The sequence below is a fragment of the Curcuma longa genome, chromosome 3 (assembly GCF_044706935.1).
Source record: "Curcuma longa cultivar G26 ecotype Majalengka, Jawa Barat chromosome 3, ITB_CL_G26_1.1, whole genome shotgun sequence".
Classification (NCBI taxonomy): domain Eukaryota; kingdom Viridiplantae; phylum Streptophyta; class Magnoliopsida; order Zingiberales; family Zingiberaceae; genus Curcuma; species Curcuma longa.
The window spans coordinates 10,168,138-10,192,124 of record NC_133863.1 but is presented as its reverse complement, the minus strand read 5'-3'; the positions used below and the strand labels follow the sequence as shown (position 1 = coordinate 10,192,124).

The 23,987-nt window shown below is 35.2% G+C and overlaps 2 protein-coding genes and 1 long non-coding RNA gene across 3 annotated transcripts; 1 reads left to right on the top strand and 2 right to left on the bottom strand.

Annotated features, from left to right (window-relative positions):
* Nucleotides 1-1,333: 1,333 nt before the first annotated feature.
* Nucleotides 1,334-2,400, bottom strand: LOC141822797 (uncharacterized). Its single transcript, XR_012601359.1, has 3 exons — nt 2,114-2,400; nt 1,967-2,033; nt 1,334-1,861 (listed from the first exon to the last, which is right to left on the bottom strand). It is a non-coding gene; the product is annotated as an uncharacterized LOC141822797 (long non-coding RNA).
* Nucleotides 2,401-4,512: 2,112 nt separating this feature from the next.
* LOC141823203 (malate dehydrogenase, mitochondrial-like) lies at nt 4,513-7,445 on the top strand. Its single transcript, XM_074710468.1, is given in 8 exon segments — nt 4,513-4,726; nt 4,728-4,796; nt 4,900-5,073; nt 5,168-5,336; nt 5,427-5,488; nt 5,571-5,695; nt 6,524-6,641; nt 6,998-7,445. Coding segments are annotated over 8 exon segments (1,044 nt in total). The 5' UTR covers nt 4,513-4,540; the 3' UTR covers nt 7,139-7,445.
* Nucleotides 7,446-8,072: 627 nt separating this feature from the next.
* Nucleotides 8,073-21,121, bottom strand: LOC141824726 (uncharacterized protein YNL011C). Its single transcript, XM_074712055.1, has 13 exons — nt 20,908-21,121; nt 20,678-20,794; nt 20,436-20,568; nt 20,113-20,209; nt 19,685-19,728; nt 18,187-18,343; nt 17,316-17,387; nt 15,875-15,958; nt 12,263-12,364; nt 10,532-10,579; nt 9,375-9,500; nt 8,640-8,732; nt 8,073-8,364 (listed from the first exon to the last, which is right to left on the bottom strand). The coding sequence occupies exons 1-13, from the start codon at nt 21,119-21,121 to the stop codon at nt 8,230-8,232; spliced, it is 1,422 nt and encodes a 473-aa protein (XP_074568156.1). The 3' UTR covers nt 8,073-8,229.
* Between the last annotated feature and the right edge of the window lie 2,866 nt (nt 21,122-23,987).

The following is a 23,987-nucleotide window of genomic DNA, read 5'->3' as shown; positions in this document are numbered from 1 at the left end:
CAAAGTTGAGTCAATTAGATTCAAACAAACAATTGTGTGAAGTTATCCAAGATTGGTTCCAAAGTTATACAAGGAGTGGCAATGGGAGCTTGATAACACCACCCACAATCTTTGAATAGACTTTGTTATTCTTGTTGTAGCTCCTTTGAGCTCTCTTAGAAAACCCAAGATCTTAAAGATTATAGATCTTAAGCTCTTGTGAGCTTCTTTTTCTATAACTTTCTTTCATGCTTATTTATCTTATTTGTAAATAAAGATTTCTATAAGAGGTTTCTCTCCCTCTTGACGGAATAGGTTTTTGCATGGAGTGACTCATCCAATGAGTCAATAAGCCATAGAGTAGGGTTGGAGGTCTGAACCACATTAAATATGTTGTTAGCATTGATTGTATTTATTTTCAGTACATAATTGATATCTTTATGATTGCTACACATTTATTTGGGCTTGCACAAGTGCAAGAGATGTACAAAATTTGTACTTCCAACTTTTCGAGTCCATCAACAATCTTCAATAGGTCTAATCCACCTATTTAAAGTTTAGGGTGCGTTTGGTTAGGGAGTCATCCGTGATTACCTTGGTTATGTGATTACCAAGTAATCACATAACCAATAACCAAGGTTATAGGGAATAAAACATAACCTAATGTTGTTTGGTTTAATCCTAGGTAATGAGACAAAACCTTGTTCGTTTGAAGGTTTTAATACATTACTTATTTTTACATTTACTATATTATCCCTAATTCAATTATAATCATTTTTACAACTAAATTAATTTGATATTTAATTATTTTTAAAATTAAATTAAATTATTAATTATAATATTAATAATATAATATATATTATAAATTATTTATCTCCTACATATGTCATATTAAAGTTGATTGGCTAATTATTTATCTCAAAAGATCGAGCTATTAGATAAAAAAATAATTAGCCAATCAATTATAACAACATCCAGATTCATTTTTTGTTATTTACTTATCATACAAACATTTGTGCCGAATGACAACTTTCTTGCATTGCTTTGTTATCATCATCGTCGTCATCGTTTTTTTACATGATAACCCAAAAACACAGACGTTAAGATGTGATCCCATGGTCGCAGCGAGAACGCGAGAGGCAGAGAGGCAGGTTTCAAATCTCTGACCACAAATGTATCAATGATTTGAAGTAATAGGTGCCTTACAACCACAAATGCAAAATCCTTTTACTATAAATCTATTTATTATTATATATAGATCAAGAATAATTTATATAAATCCAATTACTAATTTATATAAAATTCAAATATGATCAATGATTCGAAGTCCACTAATATGAACCTTATCCTGCAATTAAACCAAGTGCAAAGAGCAATATCACCAAAACTATTCACAGATCTCTTAAACCACATTTATGTGCTTACATAGATTCTTCTTTGGTAAAACTTCTTCTCTTTGACCTTCTCCACGTTCAACTACAACAAGATGCTTGTTGATCTACAATGAACTAATTCTGAAGCAACCCAATGAATAGCTAACTCTCTAACCCCATTTAACAAATACTCCAATTTGGGCACAATGCAATGTGATCCCCGAGCAACAAAAATAGTCTGATTGGATACGCAACATCATCCATCTATGCATCTAAGTCAACACCCGATAGCTCTGATAGAGATCATACAGGCGGACTCGAGGGCAGAGAATGTTGAGATAGAGTCTAAACGCTACTGCTGGTTCATTGCCACAAGTCGATTCAGAGTAGCCACTTTCACCTACTTGCATTTCTTTCAATACCTTTAATCAGAATAGTAGATATTTCTTCCATTACTTGATGTAGTTTTACAGCCTAACCAGAAATCTTGCAATCATTCTTGCACCTAGCTGATCCCCAAACAAAGCAGAAGAACCGATCAAATTAAGGAGCGATCAAAAGCAAACTAAATCAAAGAAATGAAAATAGGTTCTTTTAGAAAAAAAAAAACTTACTCTGAGAGAGCAATTGCTCACGACCCGCATCGAACTTGGAATGCCTCAACCTGGCAGAGCGATTCGTCTACGGAAGAGACAAACAGAAAGAGACGACGATGAGATTGAAATCGAAAGAGTGGATGGTGATTTGGAACTTGTTTTTACCCGCTTCTTCTTCGCGCCGTTTGCCATCGCGTCGTCGGCTGCCCATGGGATCACGCTTCTCTCTGCGTCTCGCGTTCATGCTGCCCAAAGCAAGAGAAAGAGGTAGTTTAGGTGTGTCTCCTTACCTAGGGTTAGGGCTCAATGCGGGGATGAACGGAAAGACAGAAGAGGGCTTCGAATCGCCGGCGCCGCTGTTAGAGAAGGGAGCAAGCGGAAGCGGACAGGAGAGGAGGGCTTTCGCTCGCGGGAGAAGAGGCTCGCTCGCGGGAGAGGAGGCTTTCGCTCGCGGGAGAGGAGGCTCGCTCGCAGAAGCAATCGGGGACGGGAGAAGAGGCTTTCGCTCGCGGGAGAGGAGGCTCGCTCGCGATCAAGAAGGACGGGAGAGGAGGTTTTCGCACGCAACGGGAGAGGAAGCTCGCGATCGGGGAAGGCTGCTCGCGGAGGGGTGAGGGGAGGATAATTTTGTAAACAAAAATTATTTAATCCCGGAATCAGTAATTACCTAAGTTTTTCTTGGTTTTCTAATTCCGAGTTAGATAACCTTTTTTGCTGACGTATGCTGTGTCGGGTATGACATATTACTTCGGAATCAGCGATTACCTAAACCAAACAAGGATTTGATTGATTACCTTAGATGGATAACCAAGGTAATCACAGATTACCCCCAACCAAACGCACCTGAAAGGTAATCATATTCCCAGATTATAATCCATTTGTTGATGTGGTAGTAATATTGTATTACTTGGGATTGTATTATAACCTAAATCAAATAAGATTATATCATCAATAATTTTGGACAGATAACTAAGATTATCAATGATAATCCTTAATTAAATACCCCTTTAAGGATTGAGAAGATCAAGAGATAATTAAGGTCGTAAAGGAGATGACCGTAGAATTGATAGTGATAAAGAAGCAGTGCCGAGAGCTAGGGATTGTTAGGTGGCCCTCATCGGAAGATGAAGAAGCTTCAAGTGTCTCGTCCGCATTGCGAAGGTAGGTTAAGTATCACACAGCCAACTTCAAATAGTTGAGAATCCCAATGACTACGATTTCGAATAGTTACAGCTAATTACAAAGGAAGGAGAGGTTAATGAATGAACAAACCCTAATTTGATATTTAATTGATTATGCTCAACAACGTCTTATATCTCATATGATTTGAAATCTTTATCAAACACATCGAAAAGTCATGGTCAAATTAGTCATTTAGGATTTAATTACGCCAATAAATTATGATAAATACTAAATTAATTTAAAATCATTTGAGTAGATAATAATATTATTATTAGATTCAATAATATTTTTAAATGTTCAGTTGACCCGACAAAATGATAATTCAATAATCAAGACTCAGTGGCATGGAAAATAGTGAGATATTCTCGTACAATTATAACTGTTAATTTGGATTGGACTCATTGATTAATTTATCTTGTTAAATTAAACAATTTAAATAAATTGTAGTTGAAACTTTATCAATTCATTTAAGATAGATTCAGATGAATTGATCTACCTAGATCCGCGACATGCGTAGGTCGACTTGTGACAGACTTGATTGATTCGTATATTTAGAAAATTTATTTTTTTCTTCAAAATTTAAAATTAAAGTAGGAAACTCAATAGATTAGTGAATTTGATCCAACTAAATCTGCAATTCAAATTTAAAAATTTTAATTTTATATATTTTAAACTATAATTGAAATTTAAAAATTTTAATATTTTCTTATATTTTTTATTTTTTTACAAGTTCACGGGTTGGCTCGCTTAATCGAACCCCAATTTAGATTGAGTTGAATTGGAGATTTTTCAATCCTCAAAGTTGGTGGGTTGATCCGTTCCACCCTATCATATGAAGGATTTTTGATAGATTGATCTCACTCTGTCATAGATTAGCCCATTTGACAATTCTACATACAATGAGAATTCAATTCCTATACAAGATAATTCCTATGTGTATTCGAATCACTTGTGATGTTGGATCGTCTGTCATGACTCATTTGTGTGTTTCTCGGATTTATTTGATGTAAAATTTTTAAATATTCAACTAATCACCTTCGTGATAGTTCGGATACCTAGATTAATAATCTTCGGAGCATATAATTAGTTACGACGAAAAGAGTTGTTGAAGTGGATGAAATTCAACATCGACACAATGCTCTCCTTTGTAGTGGCTAACTGCAGTTTCTCGATTTACCTCCTCACATATAATCAAAATTTACTTTAATTGAGACTGACATGTGAGATCGCTAGGCACATTTTATCATATAGGATACCTTTTTTAATAAAAATAATCAATTAGAATTTGTGCTTCCACTGGCTCTTTCTTTGTTCGACTGCGGTTTCTCCCTCCCTATAAATAGGCCACGCCTAACCCTCCCTTCATTTCTCCGCACCTTTTCGGTCTATCTCCTTTGGCCGTTCGGAACCATGAGGAGCTTCTTGGTCAGATCCGCCGAGTCCGCGCTCCGACGCAGCGGCAACGGCCCCTCCGCCCGCCGCCTCTTCTCCTCCGTCTCCGCCCCCGATCGCAAGGTCACCGTTCTTGGTGCCGCCGGCGGGATCGGCCAGCCCCTCGCCCTCCTCATGAAGCTTAACCCCCTCGTCTCCAGCCTCTGCCCTCTACGATATCGCCGGCACCCCCGGCGTCGCCGCCGATGTCAGCCACATCAACACTCGCGCCCAGGTTAGCGCATCTCCCTCGCTCTTTCTGCCCTCTTTACACCGGTCCCTCGCGGCGGATCTGATCGGATCTGTGGTTCCGGATCTGTTACTCGATGGATCTGCAGGTGGCCGGCTATGCCGGCGAGGAGCAGCTCGGCAAGGCGCTCGAGGGCTCCGATGTTGTGATCATCCCCGCAGGCGTGCCACGGAAACCCGGCATGACTCGTGACGATCTCTTCAACATCAACGCTGGCATCGTTAAATCCCTATGTACCGCCATCGCCAAGTACTGCCCTAATGTATGTGTATCTTGCGCCTCGACTGACATATGAACTCCCTCTTTATCTTTTCCCCTTTAAGGAGAATCAATTTGTGCTCTTGTTTCTGGATCAGGCTGTCGTTAATATGATAAGCAACCCAGTGAACTCTACTGTGCCAATTGCATCTGAGGTCTTCAGGAAGGCAGGAACATACGATGAGAGAAAGTTGTTCGGTGTCACAACCCTCGATGTAGTCAGAGCTAAAACCTTCTATGCTGGGAAAGCTAATGTTCCTGCAGCTGGTAACGCCCTCTTCTTATCCTATGCGATATAGCGGAGTGTTGATTCGGTGATGAAAACATTCCAATTGAAAAATGCTGTCTTTTATGCAGATGTTAATGTTCCTGTTGTTGGTGGGCATGCTGGCGTAACCATCTTGCCTCTGTTCTCCCAGGTGATTGCTCTGGATTTGATGTAGCAATGTTGGCTTTTGCACTTCCATTGATCTTTGGTAACTTGTGGTTTCTGTTGTACAGGCAACTCCTGCTAGTAATGATTTGTCTCATGAGGATATCGAGGCCCTCACCAAGAGGACCCAGGATGGTGGGACGGAGGTTGTGGAGGCAAAGGCTGGAAAAGGCTCTGCAACTTTGTCAATGGCGTAAGTTATGATGCATTTCTGTTTTTTTTTATAATCAAATCTTAATGATGCATCTCTTTACCTAGCAAATATGTCATTATTTGTTTTGAGTATCATTGCAAGATTGTAGGCTAAATTAGTTCAGTTGTGAGATTTGAATCTTTCTTATTGGTTATTAAGAGTGCCATGTGTATATATAAAGAAGACTGTGTTGTGCTTTAAGGCACTCAGTTCTCTTTTGTGCTAGAAAGTAATTTTAGATTCCAAATACAAAAATCTAAATCCACAATCCTCCATATCATATCAACATGATAAACAATAGTATATCTGAATCATACTTGAGTTCATATCGATGGATGTTTAATCTTGTTGAAGTCTTCCATATCAATATGCACCCTTTTAGAATTTTATAATGATGGGATGTCACTAAAATTAGGATTACATATGAACTGGGAACCTCAACCCCCCTATTCATAACTAAAGAGTTATAAAATAAGCCTCTACATAAAATAAAATCCATATTTAAATTTAATGCTAAGCCCGATAAATATAACTTAATTAGATCATTTAGTTGGTTCCACTTTTAAGATAGCAATTTATGAACACATTTAATTAAATGTGTTAAGTTGGATTTGGATCAAATCTTATCCTGTGAACCATATTATATCTTGCTTAGATGTTACTTAAACCATATAATTCTTGAAATGTAACTCGACTAGTATGTTATTATATGTCTTAGCTATTGATAATCAACGGCTGAATTGTTTCTTCTTTTTCTATTTCGGCGATGTAGCTGCAGCGAAACGTTAAAATTTATTCTTAGAAACTAAATGGTAGATAATCATGCAGATACGCAGGAGCAATTTTTGCAGATGCATGTTTGAAAGGTCTTAATGGCGCTCCAGACGTCGTCGAGTGTTCATTTGTGCAATCAACCATTACAGAGTTGCCATTCTTTGCATCTAAGGTTAGTTCTCTCTACTGGTTAGGCCAATTGTAGATAATGTGGCAAATCCTTGCTTACTAATGTTCCCCTGATTCAAGTGTTGAAACCGTTAAATACTTTTTCGCTTTTTCGTTTAGAATCTAGATCTTCTGCATCTTTAGAAGCCAAGCCATTGTTGGTAATTTAGACGTGTGCTTTCCTTTTTCTCTTTCAATGTTTCAAAAGAGAGATCCTCCTCAGCCATCATAATAGTGAATTCACAAGGGCAGAAATGTTAATGCACCTGTGAATATCCATAACATCTGCATAGATCTGCAAGTGCATCATTTATCTTGCCCTAGCACGCACACTAATTGTTCCTCCTTGTCGTGGTGCAGGTGAGGTTGGGAAAGAACGGCGTGGAAGAAGTTCTCGGACTAGGGCCCCTGTCTGACTACGAGAAAGAGGGTTTGGAAAAGCTTAAGCCAGAACTGAAAGCCTCGATAGAAAAGGGTTTCAAGTTCGCCAACCAAAGTTAATGAGATTTCCATGGTCACAAAAATTGGAGTCTCGATGTCCTTTTTTCGTCATTCTACTTGAGAGGGGGTGGCCAATTCAACCTTCAAAACTTGTTCAAATAAATTATTCAGAAAACCTCAACCACTCAGGTTCCTAGAGAGCATTTCATTTCGATTATATGCCGATTTGGACTCCCGATGTTTAATTTGAGTGGGTTTAGCGCTTGGTAGAACATATAGTTGCCAAGGCTTTTTTTTTTGTTTTTGGATAATCCAAATCTTCAAATTTTATCTGACTAATGTTGAAAGTAGATGACTTTTTCTTTCATTTTCGAAACACTACATTTAAAAGTCAATCTTCAAAATATTCATTCCTGTTAAAATTTAAAATTCTGATTCTTATCGTAATTCGTGTTTTGGTTGCTAAATGTATGTCTATTTGGGGTGAAATTCTCTTATTTGTTCTTTTAAATTTTTTTCTTAGTCACATCTAGATAGTTTTGGTTGCTAACTGGATGTCTATTTGGTTGAACGTGTAGTTGTACTATCAAGGATGTCTATTTGGTGAATGTATTACTCCTACCAACTCTAATCCGAGAAGTGATTTATTTACTAAACAAATCAATAAAACTTAATACAAACAAGTGTTAAATCGATTTAACTGATCAATCTCATCCCATAAAATTTTTTTTTACCGACCACTAAGATAAATAAAATAAATTAGAAAATGCTCATAGAGTCCATCCAAACAAGTAATATTCTTAAACCTGTTTTTTATTAGAGATAAAATCTCCTACAGTGCATCTCAATTGAAATTCGAATCTCTGATTATCCACTGGAGGATTTAACAATTACAATGTAACCATGGAGGCATACTGGTTTAGGAGCTGTAAATACTGTTATGTTCGGCTAGGTAAGTGAGGTTGGAACTGAAACGAATGTTATCTAAATTTATAATCCATGAATAAAAGTAAAATAAATTCATAATTTAGTAAGATGCAAGATAACGGTTTTGTTGACGAGAAGATAAAAAAAAATGGAAGATCAACATGTATAGGCAACAGCTGTTGTTGATGAGAACGATATAAAACAAACCCGATGTAGTATCCAGTTCAACATGCCTGATCGTTCTCCATGCTGAGATCGGTTTGTTCGTATTCCAGTATCAGATCGGCAAGAGCTTTCATCAGCGATTTGGGCTCGAACACTGCTCCCACCTTGGGATCATGTATACAATCCACACGGACCTGCAAGTGAGATGCAGCAATTCCAGTTGAAGAACACAATCTTACAATGGCGTATACTAATTGTAGTAACATAATTGAAGAACACCAAAAACAATAACTAAACAATCTGTAATAGGTAGCAAAACTACTACTTTTGCAATAACATAATTTATAAATAAATATATATATATATATAATAGATCCTTTCCTCGGAATTGATATATAATAGAATTGAAACAGTATTGCTTTACTTCGACAAGTTTTAAGTTGCGACATATTTTGTTTGAAAAGCATACCACCCGAAAGATCCCTTGAGCAGCCAAACATTGAAGATCTATTGGGATTTGACCATCTTGAGGAACCAAGAGAGCATTGATATAGTCAAATGGCTGCACAAAATATACAAATGAACAACATTACTACCAAAAAGGAAATTTTGTGGATCGAATGGATACGACATCTTGTGAATCAGATAGATTAAGTGTAGTTATTAACTAAAATAGCAAAGATCATTGATGCACTGACATAAATTTAGCTATGGGACAACTGTTATATAACTAGTACAGTGAGCAGTAACATACTGTTTAAAATTGGGGCAAACATAACAATTATGATTGACCACTAACATACTTATTAAAATTGTTTCGATGTGATGTAACAATTATGAAATTAATGTATTATTTATTTTAACAATATTAATGTTGACTATGAAATCAATGTATTTCTCACTTTGAGAAGTATATAGATCAAGTGGAAAATGATCAGAGGGATAAGCCAGTACAAAACTATGTTGACATTGTTTGACCTATGTCGAACCGTATTGGGTGTTTAAGCTGGTCGACATCCATACTGTAGCATTTGCACCAAAAATAAAACCAGACCAGAGTCAGAATTTTAAAATATACCTGTGCTCACGCATGAATCTTTTTATAACCATGTCTTTATGTGCCTCTTCAAATGGCATTTCAGTGGAATAAATAAAACTGAAATATTGGAGAATACGTCGAGCTGCAATAAATTGAGAAACTTACACTATTTTTTAAACTTTTTCCAGGATCTCCATATGTTCGATTTAGAGCATCCGTAATTGCCATCACAAAACCAGATGCCGACAAACCAATAGTTTCCCTATCATGGGTACCATTCAACAAAAGCACCTGCATTCAACAGGACGTAGGCCATAAGATATGCCGAAAATCATTTGGAAGAACTATTGCCAAGCGCATGAATTCTAGAGTCAAAAGTTGAATCATTTTTTATATTAAGAGAACACAAGCTGTGAAATAGTAGTTTCCCTAATTCATTATACAATTGGATGCCACAATAAACCAGGAATAGTGATCTATTATCTTGCATCAAATATCTGCAATTTGTTTTCATAGCTAATATGGTCTTTGAACAACCTTGGAAAACACAATTTTTCCAAGTAAACAGTAAAAATTATCTCTACTTACCATCTTGCAATGCAACTCTAGACAATTTGACTATGAAATATTGGATGAAGAAAATTCCCGTAACCCGCAACAATAGAGATGCATAATCTTGAATCATGTTGGAGTTTTGGACATTGACTAGAACGATAATGTTTTGGTAATTTAAGATACAATCAATACGATAGTCCAATTATATGCTTAAACTAAGCTATAGAAAAACACATCATCCATTGGGTTTCTTTTGGGGTGTATAACCTATTCCTACCTTCCAATGTGCTTTAGATAACCAAATCTTTCTACAAGGACATCATCATATGCTAACATTTGATTTAGAGAACATAGCTTTTAGAAACATTTGGGTATGTTCCAACTGGAGTATATTACTGCACTCTAAGTACTTGTTATCGATACCAGTCAACACGATTCTAAACTATCCTGGGAATACCTGGTATGCACCTAACAAAGAGACTTTCCAGAAAAAACAATATCAAGGATAGGCATATGCACCTGAATTTCATACAAGAGAATCAATATAGCTAAGGACCAGGGTTAGAAATAATTATACACTTACATTTTACTTGGAAGGTAAATCATATAAACAGCCTTAATCACATGAGCAAGAAAATGAGAACGCTAACTAAAGTGTCCATGAGAAAAATATATATTTTGAACACAAAGAAACAAGTGGCCTAATGATGCATAGGGAAACATCACCAAGATAATTGTGATCTTATTTTATGTTGAGAGAATACAACCTTGGGAATAGATCTTGAGGCAATAATTTCACCAATCCCGTTTAAAACCTGCAAACATGTGCCATGTTTGAACTACAAAGAGATTTTGGTGTGCCAATATGTCAATTGCAGAAATTGTGTTTTAAAATAATTACAGCATAGAACAACATATACTAGAAAGTGCCAACAATATACTGAATGAATTCCTTCTTTTGCATGAAGTGATCAATAGTAATCCAAACTTCATGTCAATATTTCCATTTCAACATCCGTTGCTTTAGAAGAACCAATTGCCCGGAAAATAAGGAAATTGCTATGATCCTCAAACTTCCATGGAGTTTGCATCGAAACACTTTTTCTTCATTAGAGTACTCTGTTGAAGACAAAGAAATTTGTTGCTCGAGCTATATGTTGATAGCATCGCAAATTACCACAAGAGCAATGATACATTACATGAAAAATGTAGCATGAAACTCAACATGACACACTCCATACAGTGGGGCCCACATCCATGCAGTTGAGTGTGTCATGTTGAGTTTCATGCTACATTTTTCATGTAGCGTATCATTTTTCTTACCACAAAGGCGTGTTTTACTGCTAGCTAGTCAGATTTTTTAATGTCTAGGCAAACAAGCAACCTCACTAGGACCCATGCTAGCAGCACTCATGAAATACTGGCATAGGTGATGCCTAATTGAAGTTGCCCGTCTGACAAATTAAGGCAGTTAAGTTCTTCTGTGCTTTTTTAGTGCCCAAGCACTCAACTACTGTATTAATAGGACCCAAATCTGAGAATCCGTGTCCAACACAGTTTACTACAAAAATTTATGTAAACAACAGGACTGTTGGGTGTCAACTTGGAGAGTCCAGTGTCAACTCGGAGTGTAAGTGCTCAATATGAGTATAAAAGCGGCAGACAATGAGTCCAAGTACGATAACTACGCTGGGTTCCTTTTGAAAATAGTGGGACAGAACTAACATAGCATAAAAAGGGACTACAGAAAAGAAATCAACTTCTTTATGAGTCTTTTGGAGATAGGTTGTGTATGAATGACAGAAATTATACCCTGTTTTGTCTGACTCTGAATTCTCATTAATCCAATGGTAAAAAAAATAAAAGGAAGAAGCACAGGCTTCCATGCAAAAGTAGGTGCTGGAAGTTTGAAGAAATTATAGTCCTGAGAACCTACCCGTAAATGCATTTGTAGTTGCTCAACAAAACAGAAAGTTCAGTTACCTTGCAGCAACCTTAATGTGACCAACAATCAACAAAAACAGCTCTAGGAGAGCTTCACAAATTATTTAGCATGTGCAAGTACAACATCCATCAGCCAAATAGAAATAATTCCAATAACATCTCAGTTGTCATAGTTGCAAACAAATGCAAGTTGGGTCTAACTTCAACAATGCTTAGCAGGCAAGGTCTATTACTATGTTCTAGTAAAGCTTAGTTGAAAGATCAGTTCAAGCAGAATGAACGAATTTATAAAATCTGCAGCCTTGTTGGTAATGCAAGCTTACACGTGAATTCAAAGCTCCAAACATCATAGCGCTAAGTCTACCAATATCAATAAAGAAAAAATTTGAGTCAAGTAATCACCTATCTGTATGTTCATATATGAGTATGGTTTATATAAGAATAAAACAAAATAGAAATTGCTCCTGATGACAAATCAAGACAATCAACATCTTAGATGAGATGATTACTGAATGTGAAAAAAAATACAAGAAAAAAGATTTCGAGTTCATTACCAATGAAGGGCAAATAGAGGTAAAAAGCGAACCCATAGCATAAACAATGCAATCTACTTTCCCCAACTGCTCCAGAACAGTAGGATTAGCTGCAGGGAAAACCTACACACGAGAATGGTAATTTTGGTGTGCTAAAATCTTCTGTTTGTTGATCTTAATTAACAATAGTTTAGTTGTAAAGAAGATAAATAGCTCTTTAATGAATATTATATCTATAGAGTAGAAGCAGTATGTTAGTCAAAGAGGTAATCATGTGTTCTTATGAAGATCATGTGCCTTCAAATGTAAAATAAAATTGTTTTCTTTTTCAAAATTTCAGGCAGGTGGGTACAGGTAAAGAGTTTTAGAAAATGAATAATTCAGTAACTGAATATTAAAAAAATGAAATTAAGGCAATTAAGATTGTACAAACTACAATCGAGGTCTATATTATCATTCTAAGCCAAAATTTTGGACCGTGGCCAGAATCAATACAGTTTGATATGCTAATGTCTAAACTCAAGCATACCAAGATGAACATAGATATATCCTACCATGCCTAAACTCAAGCATACCAAGATGAATTTAGATGAATTTTAATCCTATAATCTCTTTTACGTTGGCTCGTCTTCTTTCAAAATATGCATATAACAATTAGAGAGTCAATTGAATTAAAATTTTAAAGAAACAAGTTATCAAAATATAAGATGCATCGCTACTCATGATTGTTGTACCTTACTAAGAACAAAATGAGTGTCAATCATTAGATAGGAGCATCAGTTCTTATAGAGTTCGACTAAGATCAACACTATAATTTTTAAAACTCCAAATAAAATATTATTTTGATTATCATTTGACATTTAATTTAATTCATTCACATGTCCATCAATATATCTCTTGATTAACCACTTAAAATAAAACTTAAAACTTAGATTGACATAATTAAAATAAGCACAAGTATATGTTACAAATACTCATAGGTTAGTGACTGAGCTTTGAATCACCATATAATGGATTAGAATCATAGAAGGAAGATTGATAAGAAATCTAAGTTCACTTGCAAATCTCAATAATCATTAATTTCATTTGATTTATCTCCACTATCATCACCTCACTATCATCAATGTCACTACCACCATTTTAAATAGGATAACAGTATCAGAGAGGACAAAGTCTCCTCACTTTTATTAATTTCTTGCACATGGATTACATCGAGATAATTGTCCCTAATTGCCCATTGCTCTTTTTCCTCTCAGTTAGCTTCCGAAATTGTTTTTGAAGATATTTCTCTTTGCTAGTATCATTAGAGCTTTTCTTTTCCCTTTGTCATCCTTTGATTGTGTTTAGGGTTGAAATGTATAGGAGAAATTGAGATGACCATAGTGGATCTGCTACTTCATTAGTTATACTAATCCTATCTATGAAAAGTGCATACAATGGACCTCTCTATGGTTTTGGAGCTAAAGGGATAACCCACAAGTTTGCTATTCTAAAGTTTACTTAATAACATTAAAGCTATTAAATTAGTAAAGTAGAGAGGCGCGGAAGAAAATGATAATGTAGCCTTCCATTATATTTCTGTTATGGATCTTGGCATAAAGGTTGCCATACATCTCAACCCTAAACGCAATTATTTGATTTTCCATCCTTATACCATGCATCTTCACTATCATCTCTTCCATTATCAGTTGCACTATTATCAAAAATTGTATCAACATTTCAAACATAACCAGGACAATAGGAGCAAAGGTGATGAAGTCTGGTCATTTTCATCAATTTCTTGTTCATCAATAAGATCAAAATAATCGTACCTAATCACACCAATTGTCCTTTCTCCTATCGACCAATTTTTGTATTTGATAGATATTCTAGCTTTGGTAGCTACTGACGGAGCTTTCCCCTTCCCTTTGTTCATAGTGTTTGATTGTGTTTAGGATTGAGATGTATGGAAAAATCCAGGTTGAGATCCAGATGACAAAAAATCACACCGGAGAGTTGCATTGTCATCTTCTTCCTCATCGCCAACTCTGACTTACACCTAGTTACTCTTTTGGGTAAAAAAATTAAGAGGATCACAGTGGATCTACTACCCAATTAGCACTCCTCACTTTGTTCAGCATACATGGTGTACCTCTTCATGGCTTCAAAGTGAAGGATAACACACAGGTCCACTATGCTCAAGCTTACTTGATAACTTAAGCTATTTAAATTACACATAATTTGCTATATTAATCCATTTCCTATTAGCTTTTTGGTAACACTTCTTGCTGCATAAATACTGATGCATTTTTCCAGTTACTGTGCTAACTGGCATTCCTTATGTTTTTGCCTCTAGATTTCCTAAGGTAAATGCTAGAGGTATTAGATTAAGGAGTTAGGTGATGGTTCTAAAGCATATATAGCTATTGTATTTCAAGGGAATTCTCATGCAGACTTCAGAGGCAACATTTGTTTTTTGTTCTCTTAACATTTATGTTCTTCTGGATTATGTTTGCTAGTGTTAGTAAATGTGGCATTGTGTAAAAGTTTGTTTGTTTATCTACTAGTTATGCTTATGTTGTTGGGTGGCTAAAGGATGTGTCATGTGCATGCTTATGTAATGCCCTTATCATACAGACCAACAGTGAACATAAATGATACTGATAGAATTCTCATGGTGGCAAGTCGATCCCGTCCTTTGAATTAGTGTTGAGAGATATTTGGGTCGTAACATCAGTAATGTTCGAAATGAGGTCTTCCTAAAGGAAAAATAAACTTGAATAATATTGGTCAGAACTAGTGATCTAAAAACAAGCATCAAACCTTAAGCTTATATATAATCTAGTTTCATCCAATATCAGGCAAGTTCCATTTTCCTCTATGCAACTACCTAGGCATTTTAGAAGAGAACACATCGCATGTGTGATATGTGATCCCTTTAAGTAGTTTACATGTCAGGGAAGCACCTAGATTGGCCAAGGGCTACGCAAGCGCATAGAGGCTCATGCTTATGCTGGTTAGTGAAGTCATCTATGCTATGAAAAGGAAACATAGTTTTATTCAGTTCATTTAACGATTAAAAAAGCAATTCTTAGGAATTGTGAATTGAATGGAGTGATTAGGATTCTTTATTTGATATATGTTAGTTATTTTTGTCAATATAAAGATTTTAATATCCTTTAATAGTAGCCACATATGTCCCCACACGAGTAATACAAAGAGTTGATTGCCTGTCACCAAGAAATCCTTTCAATGCTTGATAATATTAAATGACAATAATTCCTTTGAGGATCAAAAGGTTAACTCATCTAAATAAATAAGCAGGAATGAGTGGAAGAAAAAATTGTTTAGTGGTGACTGACATGGCATTTGGATATAGGGCAAGAAAGACCAGAAGTTATAACTGTAAAAATTAGGATAACTAGAAAAGACTTTAAACTTTTCTTTTTGGTCATAGGAAACAATCAAAAAAGAGTTGCTTGGCCTTAGTACAGAACAAAAAATCACTAGACTGTGGCATACATTTAACTGAAATATATCATGTCCTGTACAGCACACAGATTGAAAGTAAACTAGAAAAAAAACACAAGGTTCAAATAGTAGGTGACCCATAGGATGAACCCTCCATGCATCTAAAGAGGATATAGGACTAACCTCATGCAACAAATTGCAACCTTCACTAGACATGTAGAAGACTCGTTTAATTCCAGAAGGCAATTTTGAGATTGAAGCACAATCCTATCCAGAAGCAAACCAATAAATTCCAATCAAGATTACTTGAACCAAATAATTTCAAACAAGGTCATTTACAAAAGCACAGTGGAAGTTGGAAAGCAAGCAAAGTTTAACTGGATACATAGAATCACATTTGGAGAGGCATTAATTACCATCAAGATAAACATGACACAGCAACTTCATATGAAAATCATATACAAAGCACTAGATATTGGTTGGAAGACAAATCCCTATAACTATTAAAACATCACAAGGACAAAAGTCATGTTATCAAGTAACATGTGATTAATCCATGAAACAATTAAAAGATGAACGGCTATCTTGGTCTGACAGATAAGTGATGCATCAGCTATACTAGGTGATTTTATGGTTCAAAAATTAGTGGATTCAAACATAAATAATAAAAATTGTGGTAATTGAATAAATCCAATAAGATTGCATGGTGCGATCAAATTAAAGCCTTAAACATCCAGAACCATCAAAAAAACTAGAACATATGATAAGCAGATAATGAGATATCATATGTCTACATGGACGAGATCAATAAAAAAGAACATTTCCTTTGAAAAACATTAGTATGTATGAACAGCCAATTAACCTTAATCATCCTCATCATCATCAAACCGGATTTGTCCCAACAATTAACCTTCAATTAAGTATAAATCGTTCATACAATATTTCATCGACCATTAAATTAATTGGGGATTATATTAATTGTTTCTGGCATTTTATTACATATTATGGATCTAACTGAACCAAAAGATAGGATGGCAGTTAAACAGCTTGTCCCACCCTTTCCCCTTTGCATGGAAATTAGAATTAAATTCCTTCCTCCTCTATTTCCTTCCAAGTAAACTAGAGAAATCTATCATTCTATTTCATTTCTTCTTTTTTCCTCTCATTCCCATCCAAGTAAGAAAACCTGATGGACAATGAACCAGTATTACATGTTGCTATGAACCAATCAGAACAAGAGCAAGCTGAAGAGGATAGTAACGATACAATAACAGAAATCTTGCAGAATAAATAGCTTCATAGCATGTTATAAGGCTTTTGGTTGAAAGATATGGTATATGTGCCCTTTGAAACACCACTGACAATCTAAAGTACCACTAGATTCATGATCATGTATGTTACCTACAACACAGCAAGTATTTTAACCGTCACACATGGTAATAAATGTGCTATCTATTGCTTGATGAAAGATAAATTTATTTCCTCTTTTCCAAAATGGAAATAAATAAGAAAGATATGGAATCTCTTGAATGATCCCTAATGTTGATAAAGAAATTTATAATGAAGAAATGGCAGGAAAAGTGTGGGCACAGACCTAGAGAGGCAAGCTCTGCTCCACTTATACCTTGTTAATAGGTTCCATGCATCCATTAGTTGGGTGTGAAATTTCGTTTTGACCACGTATAATACTTCCATCCTAAGAATTAAAATTCAGACAGGATAAAAGTAAACATTTATAAATAACATCTTCATAGCAAACTACACCAAACTTGAAAGAAAGAAGTTTTCCCCATAATTACCAGGAATGAAAGAAAAAAATATCAATAAACTGAATGAACCTAGTATGATATAAAATCTGAAGGCAAACTTAATAGTGCAAACATATGTACGGGCGCTATACATAATTTAACTGTTATCTTCAAGTTATGAATTATTTCCAACATGATTTATTTATTTTTATTCAGAAATGCCTGATATTATACACCAATCCTGTCATGAACAACCCTACTAGAATAGTTTAAGCCATAGCTTATCTACTTTTCTTGGTGGGGTGAGATTGGACTGATCGATTTGCCCTTGTTAGGCAAATGCTCAACACTGCAGGAACACAAGATAATTAGCAGTATGGTATCATTGGATGGCCTACCTTCAAGCTAACCTTCTACATCTAGACAAACTGATCTAATTTGTTGACGTCTACCCAGGTAATCCAGATTAACATGACCAATGATAATGAACAGCAAAAGAATCAGAGAAAAGGATGCAAAGAAGAAGAACATGACTATTTCTTCCATTTTCTATTTTCTGTCTGGTATAACAGTGGTAAGGCAAGTATAAACCAGAGTATCTTCAAACCAGTGGTGTAAGAGTATTAAAATTTAAAACCTTGGTAAAATATAAATGTGAGAAAAAACAACAAACACAAATCAGTAGATGATACAATATGATATATATTAAGATCTTGATTTAAAAGATTTAAGTTAGAATGCAAATACCCATAATTCACATCCCAATGTTAATCTGTCATTGGTAGAAATCACAGGAAGAACCAGACTTTCATTTGGAATATCTGAGACACGTGAAAACAAAAACACAGCTGCATCTAATGACTGAAAAAATATACGCGCTCCAGCAAAGAAGAAATTTCCAATGCTGCAAAAGCAAATTGATCTGTTACAACATACCTTTATATCTTAGCTGTTTTAACTAATTATTAGATCTCAAATAACATCCACGAAATGTGAAAAATATATGAACCACTAAAAGGCCCATATAAATGCAGCAAATCTGAAACATTTACAATTCAGTAATTTTGTGCACTAATTCAACTTCCATAACACAGATTGATGATGATGAGTTCAGTTTCCATGTAAAAGAAAATTCAGTAATTTAGTGGTTAAACACCAATTTATTCACTACCATAAAGGATGTATAATTGCTACCAACAACCTATAGACACTATTTATAACAGAGAAATGGGCTTCAATACTTCGATTGATTTGATCAGCTAGAACTTTCCAGTCTAAAGTAGATTCATGTTGCCTGTGAATAGATGAGATACATACATATGCAACCCAAATTACCATGACAAGTATCACATAGACCAACTAATCCAATAATTGTTATTACGAGCGTGACTCATGACCAATCTATGAACATCAAGAAGCAACAATTTGGAATTCAAGGGTACCAGCACGCACATATGCAAGTCCAGTTTGGCTATGGCAGTGAATAACACAGGTAATATATTTTATATATGGGTGACTAACTTCAAACATTAGCTAGTAAATTCCAAGGATAATTTTGGTTCATTTCAGTTGGAACTTCAACTTACATTGCCTACATATTTGAATTGCTATCGAATGTTATCTTGCTTCCATTAACTAGATTTTTTTGTCCACTGTCCTTAGCTTCCCACAAGGAAGGCAAGGGTTTAGTGTGGTACATATCATACAACATGAAAGTAGTTAAGTATAACTATGAGAAACATGCCTCTGATCTTAGAGGGATTTGTGCCCATAGACATTAGGAATTTCTGCAAAAATGGAGACCTTCATAAAAGACTTGCATGGTAATACAGTGGAGTGGGTTTCCACTGCTTTGAATAAAACAACATGCACAATATATTAATGGTCTCCATTCAACCTGTTTGGTTGGAAACTAAAAAGCTTTCAGGTTTCTGTCTTTGTAGCACCAAAAAGTAAATAGTTCATACTAAACAGGGAATCAGTGCATATAAGAAGGCACATACATAGAAGACATATGGCACAAACCCATAGTGTTATCATTAGTCTCCAAATTTTGTTATCAGGTGACCTATGTTCTCATCTAATCATCCTTATTAATTTTGACCAATGAGAAAATTAAACTAATTACTTTAATGTTAATCCCAACTGCAACAGCAGGAACCTATGAATATTCAAACTACCATCTTTTCACCAATCACTGGCATAACAAACAACAAAAGCTCTGATCTTAGCATTAAAGACAAACCTTCCATTACTGAAGCAAAATGACTCACTGGACCTTTGGAGGATCTGTTAAAACAGAATCACAGTGAGTTGTTGAACAATCTCACAAGCAAAGAAATGAGTTCATCAATCATCAACAATCCATTGCCAAAAAGTCAATTTATATTTTATTTGTGTCACTGAATCAATGTGATGTTTTGCATTATGTTTGCTATTTTGAACAACTTGATGCAAAAAAAACCCATGAAGAGAAAGATGAATACTAAAATCAAACGAAGAAAAGTTAAAAGTTGATTAACACACTGAGAACATAGATGTGCTAGGTATATAAATGTTTAACTAAATAAAACATTGTCTAAAAAGATGGTAAAGTTAATAGGCCCTTTGGTTAAGCATGTCCAAAGAATAATGTGGCCATGGAGAAACACAATCTTGTTTATACTATGTCACCTGATATTGGAAAAAAGCTAGAAACGCCCGAATTGTTTCCCCATAAGGTCGTGACACACCATTCCATAGAAAATGTTCTCCTTCAACAATTTGATACCTGCCAAATTTTCAGCTCGAGGTAGTATGGATCCAACAACAAAGTAAATTATTGACTGCATATATACTTTACAGGCAGAAGAAAAAGTATGGCAGAGTTAGCTTATTCAGTGTAACTTTTATTGGAAAAAAAAGGCTTGCTAGGTATGCTTGTAAAGTGGATATCACTGTCAGCAGAAAAAAAACATACCATAAAGGAAAGAATGGTAAGAGCGCCGATTGCTTACCATTCTAACCTAGCTTCTGATGCATCACGGGATAAGCGATGACCAAGTAATCGTCGAACTGCAAGTGCCTCAGAAGTGCTTTCATCGGACAGTCTCAAACATCTTGACCTTATATCCCCAACAGCTGGTCCTCCTGCGAGACATGCATAAGATTGGTAAAACACGAATGCTGCATAAATAAGCACAATCATAGCCTTGTCACAAGAACTAATCCAGAGTATAAGCGATGGTCCTAACCGTACCAAGCACGCGGACAATCTCGGCCGTACTCCCACCGTCGTCAGATACAGGAAGAACATGGGCCACTCTGGTTGTAAGCCGCTTCAGCTCTTCCACAACACCGTTGAACGCAGTCCCGCCTGAGGCAATCTCAAGGTACATTACTCCAAGATCAGTCTATCAGATACGAAGACAACGATGCAGTAGAATCGTATTGAAGAAGGAAACATGAAGCCTAAAATAGGGTGAGGACCTGAGAAAACAAGCAACGAAGGCGGATCGCTAGGGTTAGATCTGGGCGAAGGGGAGGAGGAATGAGCGCCGGCGCTGCGATTGGCGGAGGTGGCGGCCATGGAGACGGCTGAGGGGAGTGGACGAGGGAAGGAAGAGCGTGGGAAGGGCGGCAGCGACGGCGACGGCGACGGCGACGGCGGAGCGGTGCCTCCCAAAACGGCGCCCAAGACCATGGACCTGGCTCCGTGCGCCTGCTCAAGCTCTCTCTCTCTCTCTCTCTCTCTCTCTTATCTGTCGCCAAACGAGCACGGCCGGCACGGGGAATACTTGCCGCGCGGGGATAAACACGTGGAGGGCACGTGCGGGGGAGTTGCTGCCGTGGCTTTCGTTACTGGCAAGTTTTACAAAAATAAAAGTGCACTTAAAAAAAACGCCCCCTATATTTATTATCATTAAAAAGGATATTTTTAAAAATAAATAAAATAATATTTTACGGTAAATTATTTTAATTTAATTAAAATTATTACATATAAAATAATAGTATATTAAAATATTTTTTATCAATTTAATTAAAATTATTTAAATAGAATTAAACTCGTTGTAATAATTATGATCATAACTATTACTTTATTATAAAAAAAATGATAATTCGAGTTAGTCGCATTGACTCAATCCCTGGAGTGACCGATCCGGTCCCACAAAAGTTTTCCATCGGCTACCAGGGTAAATCAGGAAGCGCATGAGAAGGGTAAATCAGGAATCGAAATCTTTGAGTGACATAGATGTTTTACCGCGGCACCATGGCCCTGGGGACATATACTTTATTATAGCTTCCATGATCACAGTCAATTTGATACTTGGATGATAAATTATTACATGAAAATGGAGATCAAATCTTTTAAAAAATAATTTCTTGGGGAATATAAATCCCTCCCACGAGCTTGCTTATAGTCATTATAATTTACTCTCTTTAAATCACTATGAGATTAATATTGAAAGAGTGAACATTGAAATGTATTTGATTCAAATTATCATACATAATTAAAGATTATCAAATAATTATATAATAAAAAATTATGAAAATAAAATATAATTTAATATTATTTGATTAATTTTAAATAGTATAATAAAAATGTATTTATTTAGAGATTTTAATATATAATATAATTTAATATTTACTGTATTACTAATAATATATATAATAAATAAATAAAATCTATTTATATTTTTTAAAATTTAAAATAAATTTATATATATATATATATTAATAAGATAATTCAATTAAGATGATTAAGATTTATAAAAATATATTTAAATTATTCTATTTTAAATTAGGAAATGATTGAATCAATCCAAGTTTTAATCATTGCACTATCTGTGGTCCTCTCTATAATTATAGCATAAAATGATTAAGGTTTTAATGCAGTATATTTAAATTATCATTGGAGTCCACATCCATGCTTTTGAGTGTGTCATGTTGAATTTTATACTACATTTTTCATATAGCATATCATTTTTTCCCTATCATTTGAATCTCTTCGCCTCCGGAACATAGTTCAGTTGGTTATGATGGAACAGACTTGCAAAAGAGGACAAGGATTTGAATCTCGAAGTAATATCCTCCTCCGTCGTGATTAACTATAATTTTTCGATTTACCTCTTCATAAATGGTCATGGGACCGACCGTGTAGGGCCGCCAGAATAACAGATCTTGCCGCATCTGCCTCCTCACTACCGCAGCCTCCTCGTCGCTCGTCTCATCATCGTCGCTCCCTCTTCCCCATCGCAAGCCCGCCAAAGAACAACCCGTATGAGCCGCTTGTCGCCGCCTCACGCCCACTTCCCCATCGACGTCCCCTTCGTCATCGACGCTGAAAATAATTGGAGAATAATTTTGAGAAAAAATTGTCATTAGATCCGGAATTGTAGCAGACGTATCGCATTCAAGAGTACATTCCGAGTTATATGCCTTCTTCGTCGCTAACATTGGTTGACGTGATAGGCAAATTTGCTGACCTGATGAGCATGCATATTCGATTAGTTGGGAATTATTCATAACTTGGTTACTGGAACCAAACAAACAAAGTTAAAATGGTTATCAACGATAATAATAGTAACCAATCATTAGTAATTGGGTTCTTTGATTGTGGTAATATTGGGCATTATAGAGTTAAACTTATAAATTATGTTCATTTGTAAAAATTTTATCAAACGTATAAATAAATATCAAATTTACTAATCAATTAAATAAATTTAAAAATATAAAAATTTTAAATAATTTTAATTTGAGAATTCAATAATATATACATGAATCAAATTCAAATTAAATTTGAATTAAACTTAAATTCATAAAAAATAAACTAAATCAAGTTTAAATATCTATTTTAATGATTTAATTTATTGATTTGATGTGACTTAATTATTTTATTAAATAAAATTAAATAATATAAAATTTGATTTTGATTTGACTATTTATTGTCTTATTTATTTTTATCATTATTCATCATTCATCTTAATGATTGATTTTAATTAGATTTTGATCCATCTCAAATTAGATAGAACTAACTTTCCTTTCCTCTCATCTAATGTAAAAAGGTGAAATTTATCATTCTAACGGTTTTATACGATCGGTCCCACGACTATATATAAGGAGGTAAATCGAAAAATTACAATTAATCACGACGGAGAAAAGTATTATCTCGACTTCATCAAAATTCGAACATTTGTCCTCTTCTACAACTTTATTCCATCATAACCAACTCAGCTCTTCGGAGGCAACTTTTCTTCCTCTCGTCTTTGTAAAATCTCAACTCTCGGACACTTCAAGCTTAAGGCAAACTCAAAAAAAATGCCGATCAAGGAGTGGCAAATTGGCAATATTATGTGAATGTAAATTGGAAATAAGTCCATCAAAAAATGAGGTGAACTTAAGCAATCGAAGGGTGTAAATCTAATATCTGTAAATTTGGGTATGACTTCATAAAAGATAGATCAATTACTAATTTTTTATAATAAATTTATCATTTTTTAAATATGATTGATCTATCACATATTTTATTATATAAATATAAAAATATCTAGTGCGTGCGGTTAGATATT

Excerpts from the sequence above, each read along its gene's own strand:
- LOC141824726 (XM_074712055.1), bottom strand. The coding sequence starts at position 21,121 with ATGGTCTTGGGCGCCGTTTTGGGAGGCACCGCTCCGCCGTCGCCGTCG. Across the intron at positions 20,795-20,907 it reads TTCGTTGCTTGTTTTCTCAG|GCGGGACTGCGTTCAACGGT; the intron begins GTCCTCACCCTA and ends AGATTGCCTCAG. Across the intron at positions 20,210-20,435 it reads TCAGAAGCTAGGTTAGAATG|GTATCAAATTGTTGAAGGAG; the intron begins GTAAGCAATCGG and ends AAAATTTGGCAG.